The sequence below is a fragment of the Etheostoma cragini genome, chromosome 12, assembly GCF_013103735.1.
Source record: "Etheostoma cragini isolate CJK2018 chromosome 12, CSU_Ecrag_1.0, whole genome shotgun sequence".
NCBI classification, from domain to species: Eukaryota; Metazoa; Chordata; class Actinopteri; order Perciformes; family Percidae; genus Etheostoma; species Etheostoma cragini.
Genome location: NC_048418.1, coordinates 19075141 through 19085788, shown reverse-complemented (window position 1 = coordinate 19085788; position 10648 = coordinate 19075141). Strand labels below are relative to the sequence as shown.

Below are 10648 nucleotides of genomic sequence, written 5' to 3'. Positions count from 1 at the left end.
GTTGCTTGCTCTGGAGGAGACTACTAGAACTGTTGGGTCCTTATAAATTCTGGAGTGTGGTCTATCTGTATAGTGTCTTGAGATAACTCTTGAATTGAATTGAATTGATACTATAAATAAAATTGAATTGAAATTGAATTGAATTGAATACATTTGCTGATTATTAATAGCTTTTTGGTACCCAGGACAGGACTTTGTTTAATGATCTTAGATGAGCTAGCAAAGCCAACCGGAAACAGAAAGGGTTTGATTAAAGGAAAGGGTCCTGCTTGATCCTAAAGGCCAAGAACCTGTTCTCAGCTCAGTAAATCCTCTTTGCTGTCATCATGTCAAATACCAACATGTTATCTTATAGGCAGTAATTGTTAACGCTAGTTCTCAGAGTAACAAGCGTAAGAAACAGTAGATTATGTTTTTCCGACTTTTGCCCTTGAGTGACCTGACTCAGTAATCCTTGACAACTAAATTACCCTCATGTAATTGATTGCTATTGACACACCACATACTGAACCTCTCTTCCCATTTAGGTGCCATCATGAGTGACTGGACAACGTATGACGTTGTTCTTCCAAAATTACCATTTTGCCGACTCAGGAAGCATGGCACATGGAAGAGGTTTGCACAGGGGAGGACTTGTATTAACTACCATGTATAGTCTAAAAAGTGGAAGACAATGACTACACCTTGTGTTTAAACCGGTTGGTATTTGAGTCATCGCCATTCAAATCAAAGTTGTTCCGTTGTGCAAAGTATTAAGAATATAAAGTTAAATGTAACAATGTTGTTTTATCAACAGCACTTCCAATGAGAAGAGTCCTTTGCAAGTATCAGACTCCCATTAATATTGAAACTACTTGACCTCTTTGTGTCAAACATCTATCTCAGTTTAGCTGGAAGAAGTTTCCGTGCTGAGGTGCTATTCTTGAAAACAGACAACAAGCTGTCCAGCTGAAGCATCTTGTCCATTTGACAGAGAAGTCACCATCACCCAGAGCGTTCAAACAGCAGTCACTGTAAAGCTGAAGCTTTAAGCCTCTCTTAACTTGCTTCTGTCCCCACCCCTCCCCTAGATTGTTTATCTTAAATCACATACGCTCAGAGTTGGAGGCAGATGGGGTCTTACACTTTCTGCAACTAGTGGGCAGCTAAATCCTCCCTCTCATGGAAAGTTTGACTAACACAGGGCCGATAGTGTATGTCGTCATCAGACTCCTCTGGCTGGGGTGAGAAGCAGTTATCAAACTTGCGCCTCATACGTTTCCTCAGCTGGAAGGTGCGCTCTGTGTTTGAAATTGTGTATTCCTGTTCCTTCAGTTTGGCGTAATAGTCGGAAAACTTGTTGAACAGGATGGAGATGGGCATGCCGTTGAGGATGATGCCAAACGAGATGCAGCCAAACGCCACACAGCGGCCAAGATAGGAGATAGGTACGACATCTCCATATCCCACAGTAGAGATGCTCACCTGTGGGAAGAAAAGAGTAAAGTGAGTCAACTCACATGCATGATTTGTATTCTGTTTTTGTTAGGTTTTTTTACATTTAACATGAAGACATTCAGAGCATGGCAGGAAAAGGAAATATTGGGATTTCTTTATTTGTCCAAAAGAGGAAGGGCTTATCCTCATGGTGCCTTTCAGTCTGCACGAAACCACCGCATGGCCATGGAAGAGTCCACTAACTGAAACATTTCCTGATCAGTTTCCATGTTGCAAAGTGCAAACATGAACAGAATTAAATAAGCCTACAAGACTGCACTGCAACACTTTCCCTCTCTCGAATGCAATCACTGTGTCTGGCCACAAACAAGGCACATTACACCGAATTGGAGGGGATTATACACATAAGGACAGCTGCCACCAGATAAATAAAAAAACAAATGTCTCTTAACGAGAGTGCACATAACACAGAAAACCAGGCTGATGACAAGTACACTAGTGACTGTTGTCACTGTTACACTCGACAACAAGGAACAATAACAAAGGAAAGGAATACTACATCTTATTCTTGACCATTTCTTGCCATGTTAAATTAAGCTATGAAACAGAAACAGGACATAGAAAACTGGATCCAAAGTAGTGGAGCCTTTTAATATGTATTCCCTGCACAATGTATGCAAAATAAATAGATAATTAGCTAAATATACTGCAACCTATTGTTCCATATTTATGTGGTCATTGCTGAAGGGGTAGAGACAATGAATACAATTAAAAAGGTATTTGCCAACTCAGGCAATTTTTTGGGAGTCCAAATGTGTTTTCTCACCTACTCACCATTACAACTTTTGCCTATAACTAAAAGAAAGGTTTGACCTTCTGGGAAATATCTTGCTTGTTTATGTTCCTGCAGAGAGTTAAATGAGAAGATTGATACCACGCTTGTGGTATCAATCGGGTGGCTCGTGTCTGTTATACAGAAATCTAGACCAGCAGTGGGTTAGTTTAGCTAAGCACAAGAACTGGAAACAAGGACAGAAAACAGAAATTTAGAAACAACAAGTCTTGATTTTACAGTGAGAACATACTGTCACATCTTGGTTTGAGGCGGAGCTAGAGGCTGGACACACTCATGGGGCAATAAGCACAGGCCAGTTTGGTGGCCTTAACTTACAGTTAAATACCATCTTGTCATGTGTTCAATGCATGGACAAGCCACAAAACAGCTCAGAAGATGTCTCTGCCGGTACCGTGTACTTTTGTCTTGGCCTGACTAAGCAGGGACCACAAATCGCGGTACTAATCTTCACAGTTCATAATCAAGCTAATTGATCCGGAAGAACCGGCAACCATAAGAGCTGGTTAAATCCTCCTAATGCTGTGCACCATCCTTTGATCCATTAATACTAATGGCTGTTCAGGTGTTGCCTGGTATTCAATTCAAATTTGTTATAGTGTTAATTCATAACAGAAGTTATCTCAAGACACTTTACAGAAAGAGTAGATCTACACCACACTCTGTAATGTACAAAGACCCAACAATTCCCCCCAACATTTGGTGCAACAGCAGCAAGGGAAAACTTCCTTTTAGGCAGAAACCTCAGACAGAACCTGACCCTTGGTGGGTGGCCATCTGACACTGCCTGTTAATGTGAATATTTTTATTCATGATATTTCCATCCAGGTCAAGCAAAATAGTAGGAAAGGAGAAAACTAACTAACTTTACTTTACTTTACTTTAACTTTAACTCGGATCCAGCCAAGATCAAGGCAAAGTAACCCCTAAAGAAATGTTAGTGAATTAGGTGTTGAAGTTGATCCTACTCACCGCGGCCCACCACCAGGCATCTGGTATGCTGCTAAATGGGGTCCCAGGCTGATCCACTTCCACAGAGTGCATCAGAGCAGAGAAGGTGAAGATGCCCATGGCAATGAACAGAAACAGACAGCACACCTAAATAATGACAGAAGAGTACATATAAACAGCAATGCCTGTTTATACCTAATCAATCAACATATTATAATATATAATCAATATCTTCATAGATTTGGGACCACCCATCTGGTCACATGATAGTTTTAAGCTTATTTGTGACTCACCTAGAACACCTACACTTAATGTTGCATGTATTACCACATAGTGTACACTATACCTACAGTATTTTGAACATGAATAGCCAATATTCAGTAGCTGCCAGGAACAACTGAGCTGAGAATGACACACATGCTTATTTGGATGAGCTTTCCTTTACCAATGTGTCATATTATGTGTTAGATTTGTCTCACCACAGGCGGTCGCTCTAAGGGAGAACAGTTGTAAGTTGGACAAAAGAAAACAAGAGCATGTTGATTTCTTAGGCAAAAATTGTGGATTTAAAAACATATTGTGTTGTCAGATGACTGTTTATGACTGTTTATTGTATCCCCTCAGCTCAGATCCTGAGCTGGCATCAATTGATTTTTTTTTTTTAAACAAGCGTTATTGCGATTTTATCGTCTTATAGAGTTGCTATGGTCACTTGTCAGTAGAACATTGCCTGCCAGCAGATACAGAGTGACATTAGAATTCAGTTGGAGTCATGTTTTAGGCCACCGGACAAAGAAAACTCCATAATTCACGCCGCTTTTAGCTCTGTTTTTGTTCTCCACCACCTCCTTAGGGAAATATCTGCCTTTTTAGCTGCAAAATTCTCCACTATGTGTTCACCAGTTAGCAGATTACTTTGTCTGTCTGCAGTATGGTGCTGGACAGGTATGCAAAGCTGAAAACAGGAAACAACTGGAAACAACTCTGATAAGAGCAGTGACATCAAAGCATTAAACTTGCAGGCATGAAAACCGAAACAATGAGCTAAAAGTAGCTAAACTGGGTAAAGATTATGTGGGGGTTTATCAGTACAAGCAAGTTTGAGCAGATATAGTCAGTATATAACTCTGATTATAACTGCTTAAACTCTGTGTTCCATTGTTTTATATGTGCATATCCCCACATTTATGTAATTTTGTGTTTCTGTTATATTTGTCTTGTTTGATACTCCTCCATACCTGCTCAGAGCACTGTCGGATGGTGAAACCAAACGCCCTCATGCCTGTTGAGTGACGGGCAAGCTTCAAGATACGGAAGATGCGCATCAACTTGACAACCTTCAGCACCTTGCTGACTTTACTGACCCTTGCCATGGTCTTCAAATCTTCCTTTGCACCTACATCTTCTGAATCCATAACAAATGTCTCAAAAACGATCTGCAGGAAGTATGGCATAACAGCCACCACATCCACAAAGTTGAGAGCACTCTTCAAAAAATGTCTGATATTGGATGTGGTGAGTAACCGCAAAAAGTACTCCATTGCAAAGAAAAGGATGGAAGAAACCTCTATCCACTCCATGTAGGTTTTGCCATAAAGTTTGTACTGCCTGAGTTCATTTACTGTGTTCATTGTCATGGCAACAATAGAGATAAGCACAAAGAGACTGGAAAACACAGCAAAGGCTTTGGCTGACAGTGAGGAGTAAGGATTCTCCATCAAGTCCCAAAGGATCTTCCGAAAGCTTCCAAGAAACATATTCTTGTATCCCTCACCATCATGGTGAGGCTTGATCTCATCAATCAACTCCTGATTCACCTTCAGTTGGTCTCTGATGTCGTCCACTTTCTCCTCAAACAGAATACGGCAGCACCTGAGAAGAATATCATTTATTGTTTATTTTTACAAGAGTTCTTTATGCTTGAAATAAAACAACATCAACAGACCAAACTATACAATACACATAGTGATTATTAAATATATACAGCATACCTTGGAGTGTCCTTCAGTTTCAACCCCCAAAATGTCAACTCTTCCTCAAAGTTGACCGGGCAGAGACTATCCATGACCCACAGGACATTACTGCAATAAAAGTGGAAGATGTAGTGGAAAAACATGGGGTCCCTGTCAAAAAAGAATTCATCGTTCTGAACATTGTAATCGTCACAGAGCGTTAGCCGCTTGGCCGGTTCATCACAGAGGGCTAGGACTCCAATTCTGGTTTTGGGGTATTTGAGGACCAACTTCTTTGGGATGTGAAACAACTTTCCACCTACGTTGAGCTTAACAATGTTTGATTTCCTTGGGTTTAATGCAGGTTTTTTCTGATCTTTTGTTGCACCTTTTTTCTCAATAGGTGCATCGAGGTTGTCCATAGATGTCCATGCTTTCACAGAGCTGTCCTGTGAAAAGGGGAATTCACCCTCCTGTTCTTCATTGCTTTGTGAAAAGCTTAACTCCCGTTTTATAGTTGAAAAAAGACTGGAGCGACGCTTTTTCAGCACTTTCAACCTTGGCATTACAGTTGCCATCGTGACAGCTTGTCAGAAGACAAACCAATTAAAAAAAAAACTTTTGTGTCAATCAAGTCAAGAAAAAACAACAACAGTATTCCACAATATCTCCATTTGGGCTGAACATTGTGCTCTAAAAAACTGCTTTCAGGTTAAAATAAAGAAACATCTACCGTGCTGGTCTCTCGGCGTGCAAGAAGATCAACAGCATGAGTTAGGGATTCATGCTCTTTACTGATTCTCTAATCCTATTGCTGTTCTTTCTATCTAAACACAAGTTAAAAATACTGTTCAAGAGGATTAGTGTTGTGATTTAGGGCTTTGAGTTCTGAGAGAGGGGGAAAGGCTGAGAGAGTGGTGTGATGACTAGTGTTGCATTGTTAACAAGGCTAGGGAGAGCTTTAGCACAGGAAGTTCACATTAATGCTGCAGCTAGATTACACTGGCTAGCTACGGCTATTGTCCTTCCTAACTTGATTTTAAAATGTCCATCCCCAGAAATGAACATATGATCAAATTGTTTCCTTGTGTTATATTTTATGTATTTTCTTAATAATAAAAACCCAGTCTGGCATTAATCCCTTTATACTAAATAACTAGCATATTAGTTTGTCGAAACATAGTCAAGCAAAGTTAAAAGAAGAAGAAGAAAAAATCCAATTTGGGTTTATGACACTGAATGATAATAATGACTGAGTGCCTAAATAAAATTATTATTCAGTTTACTAAATTAATAGTTAAAAATTAAAGTAAAACATGCACTATAATAATGTAAACATGCTACAAAATAAATATGAATGTAGTCTCGGGTTTCTACACAGTATAGCCTAATGTGCCTGTTGGACACACTCTGGTGTGTGAATGTGTGTGTGTGTGTGTGTGTGTGTGTGTGTGTGTGTGTGTGTGCGTGCGTGAGTGTGTGTGAGTGTGTGTGTGTGTGTGTGTGTGTGTGTGTGTGTGTGTGATACAGACATTGCAGTCTCTGAAAGAATTCAATATACAACAGAAAGCAATTAACAATTGCATGCATGTACAAAATATGTGTTAAACAACAGAGACAATTGCCGTAGTTGTCGCTGTTATTTCACATTTTAACGTTAAAACCTGTGATATGGGAAAACTTATACAATGAATAATGGTACGGTCCAGGGTTCCACCCATGACAATTTGCGTGAATGGTATTAGCCATCCGCCGGAAAAGGAAGTTAAAAATCTTAAATTACAGTTTGATTAAAAACAATAATTGTTCGGTATATATTGGTTATGTAATTTCTTCAATTGTTTATTAATTTAGGTACAGTTCATATAAAATTGTGAATTTAAAAAACAAATAAGAAGTACTTTTGCCATATATCTCTGCCGTGCACCACGTGACTTCCTTTCCGGTCTAACCTGACAACATGGACGCCAGCCGCGTGCAGCCGATCAAGCTCGCAAGAGTAAGAAAATGTATATTATGGTGGAAATGATCATATCCGAACGGATATATGGCTACAGTAACAACTAATGTCGTATACGGTCCCAAAACATTGAAGCCATATTCACTTTAATACATTATTTAGCGTACGGCACGTCTGCTCTCGTGCATCCATCATGGAGGCCCGTCCATGCTACAGTCTGCCAGCTAGCGAGTTCACTTGTAGCTTGTTGTGAACTGTTCTGGACTTATTTTAGTTCGAAAGCCTCTATCGTCAATCTCACTTATGATGATGATGTTGTTCTTTCAGGTCACCAAGGTGCTCGGAAGAACTGGTTCCCAGGGACAATGTACACAGGTAAGCTATGCTTATAATGTCACGGTGTTAGCATCTTACACCGTGAAGTACATGGGTTATATTTCATCCCGAATATATCTGGTAACTACAAAATTTAAACTGTAGATCCGGAAATATTTTACTTTGTAGATTAATGCGGTTGGTTTTACGTATCTTAAAATCATGTCTGCGTGTTTTCTGGCTCACTTACATGCAAGACAGTCAGGAATTTGTCTTGGTGTATTTGGTGCATGCAGTAAACATTTTAAAGGGAATAAACAATAAGGTAAAGGACTGCTACAGGCAAGAACAATAATATTGAATAGATATGTTGCAATAGAGAGACTCAATAATAAATGTATACAATGTAACTAAGGGTAACTGGTGGTGCAGTGTGTGCCAAAAATATGGATATGGGGACGTTCAAATTGTATAAAATTTTCCTTTTGAGAACGATGTTTTTAGTTGAGTTTTACTAAAGGACTTAGTCACCCAGGTAGACTATTAGAATTCATCGCTGATACTTTCCATGGGCTTTTTTGTTTAATTTTAATACCCATGTAAACTTTAGAGTGGATCACTAACTTCACGTCAGATCTACCTGGAAATATATCGAAGGCTCGACTTATGTTTCAGTCTAATCACGGCCCGTCATCTGCTCTTCTTGCAGGTCCGTGTTGAGTTCATGGACGACAGCAACCGCTCCATCATCAGGAACGTGAAGGGCCCAGTCAGAGAAGGAGACGTGCTGACACTTCTGGAGTCTGAAAGAGAAGCCAGGAGGCTGCGATAGGTGAGGGGGGGGGTGGGTACAAACCAAGGCACGTCTATTGGCCTGTTCACTGATAACTGTTGAAAAGTTTAACGCAAACTGTCTGCATTAGAGACACCGGTCAGCAATTTGAAGACAGTTTGGGGCTGGTAATTTCCTATGGACACTTGTCTACTCATTTACTAGAATAAACAAAGGTTTCATATATATTCATGTTTTTAGATAATTGAGAAAGGTTGCATCTCATCTACACTATTGCATGAGTGTATAGTCAGTGACCAGAAAGACCTTGAACACTGCACACTGAAAATGTAATATTGCAACCTACAGCACGTTTTATCTCTATGAAAGAAGTCTTCAATTCAGACTAAAATCAGTTTTGTGTTTTATTGGAAGGTGTTTGAGTGTGCTGTGCTCTGTACTTAAACGGGGGTTGGCAACCCTTTTTTATAAAACATCTTTCAGTGCAGTTAAATTCAAAAACACCACAGTCCGTGTCCTCACAATTACCATTGAATTTAATCCAGTTTTTTTGACAGTTGACAGAGCTGAACACTTAAGCTTCTCAAATGGAGGATTATTGCATAGCATTTTGATCTGTATTGTTATGTAACTGTTATATTTCAGTTAGTGTATTTCTGACCCCATTATGTTGAAGTTGTCAACCACTCATGGGGGGGGGGGGGGGGGGGGGGGGATTATCCTTGTTGTTGCATGCTTTCAGTGTAAGGATGCAACAAAGCGATCATGGCCCACCCCAACACAAAACAGGGTTTATTTATTTTTGTATTCAAATTGTAATTAAAGTGACTTGCAGTTTTCCGTGCATTTAAGCTGTGTCAATCCATGGGTGTGCTTCTTGGAGCTAGCCATCTGGATGGCACTCAATTTTTCCTGGGGAAAAAATAAATTAGAAAACATGGCAGTACTTAACTAGAATCCTGCAAGTATCATGTTTATACAGCGGTATTGCTTTTTCGCGGATTGAGTTGAATGTAATTTTTGTGACTGATTTCTTCTCTTCACAGGGCCAGCTGAAGTTTTGAGGTGCGAGTCCATACTGTGAAGACTGTGACCCTGTCAGTTTCACTTGAAATGGCCTACGATCTCACTTGTTCAGATGCTTTGAAATAAATTTGGTTATTAAGATGAGTGTGGAGGTCCTGTGTTTCAATGTGCATAGTTGACTAGATTTGAAGTTTTTCAGATGCGTTACCATGGTAAAGTCCATATTTTATAATGTGATTGTAATCTAGTGTTTGTTGTGGTAAGAGCACATTGTGCATGTAAAACTTCTTTAATTGCTAGTTACATTATTACAAAATTTAAATCCACTATTTATAGATTAAACTTTTCAGAGTTATATTGACTAATTGAAAGCTACACCTTTCTGGTTGGGATCAGGCTAACAGCCAGGATTTATTAATCCTGGAGCCTTTTCTGTGGGTTTATTTAACTGTTATCAGCCTGTATTAAAATACAACAGAAGCATGTTGCTGTTCACTTAAATACTGTTAATATTTTAACATCGGGATTATTTAAAAAAGATGCGTTTTACTGTCTTGTTCATATTGTTAGAAGTTTGAGTATTTTATGGCAGTTGGGTTAATCGGAAAAAGCCTGCACTTGTTTTTAAACGAAGTCAGTTACTAAGGGCAATGTATATAGAAAGGGCTGTACATGTGTTTCTAAAGTGGACCAATGCTCCTTAAAATATTATTTTTTTTTTTGTATTCTTTAACAACTGTAATTTGCGAGGATTGTAAACTATATTTTTAGAACATATCCAAACTGTACAATCCTCCAAAACTATAGTCTTAGTTCACTGGACAAGTAACTATAAAGTGTTGACTACTGTACATTCATGTAACATGGAGAGGACACCTCAATGGTGTTTTACATTGTGCTGGGGGAAGAATAATATGTTAATATACTCTTACATTCATAATAATAATAATCCCACAAGAGGATACTACAGTTTACACTCTGTTGTCATTACACACATGCTCAGTATCTATACATGCACTAAATGAAGAGGTGTCTGAGAGAGTGGGGGGGGTGGACCTCTCCCGCTACCAGTCTACTACCATACTTTGGTACATATGGGGACTTGAACCAGCGACCCTCTGGCTCCTAATCCAACGCCCTACCTAATGATCTACTGCCATGCTGCTTTTGTTAAGCCTGCAATGTGAATTCAATTTCTCACTTAATTAGCTTTTCTAGATTTTAGACTCGGCTTTTTCCCATTTCCATATGGGAGCAAAGCATATAATATGTAAAGAATGAAACTCACACGCAGTTTTCTCACACGTATCTCTGTATAAATGACACAAGTAAGCCCAATGAAACTAGAGTAGATTTATTTT

General features: G+C 39.2%; 2 protein-coding genes across 2 annotated transcripts; one reads left to right on the top strand and one right to left on the bottom strand.

The window, feature by feature from the left end:
- Nucleotides 1-1133: 1133 nt before the first annotated feature.
- si:rp71-39b20.4 (potassium voltage-gated channel subfamily V member 2) lies at nt 1134-6012 on the bottom strand. Its single transcript, XM_034886842.1, has 4 exons — nt 5233-6012; nt 4480-5113; nt 3263-3388; nt 1134-1464 (listed from the first exon to the last, which is right to left on the bottom strand). Exons 1-4 carry the CDS (start codon nt 5769-5771, stop codon nt 1135-1137), a joined length of 1629 nt encoding a protein of 542 aa, XP_034742733.1. The 5' UTR covers nt 5772-6012; the 3' UTR covers nt 1134.
- A 1073-nt stretch (nt 6013-7085) lies between these two features.
- On the top strand, nt 7086-9432 carry rps28 (ribosomal protein S28). The gene is made up of 4 exons (XM_034886951.1): nt 7086-7192; nt 7481-7528; nt 8178-8300; nt 9308-9432. The coding sequence occupies exons 1-3, from the start codon at nt 7154-7156 to the stop codon at nt 8298-8300; spliced, it is 210 nt and encodes a 69-aa protein (XP_034742842.1). The 5' UTR covers nt 7086-7153; the 3' UTR covers nt 9308-9432.
- Nucleotides 9433-10648: the final 1216 nt, after the last annotated feature.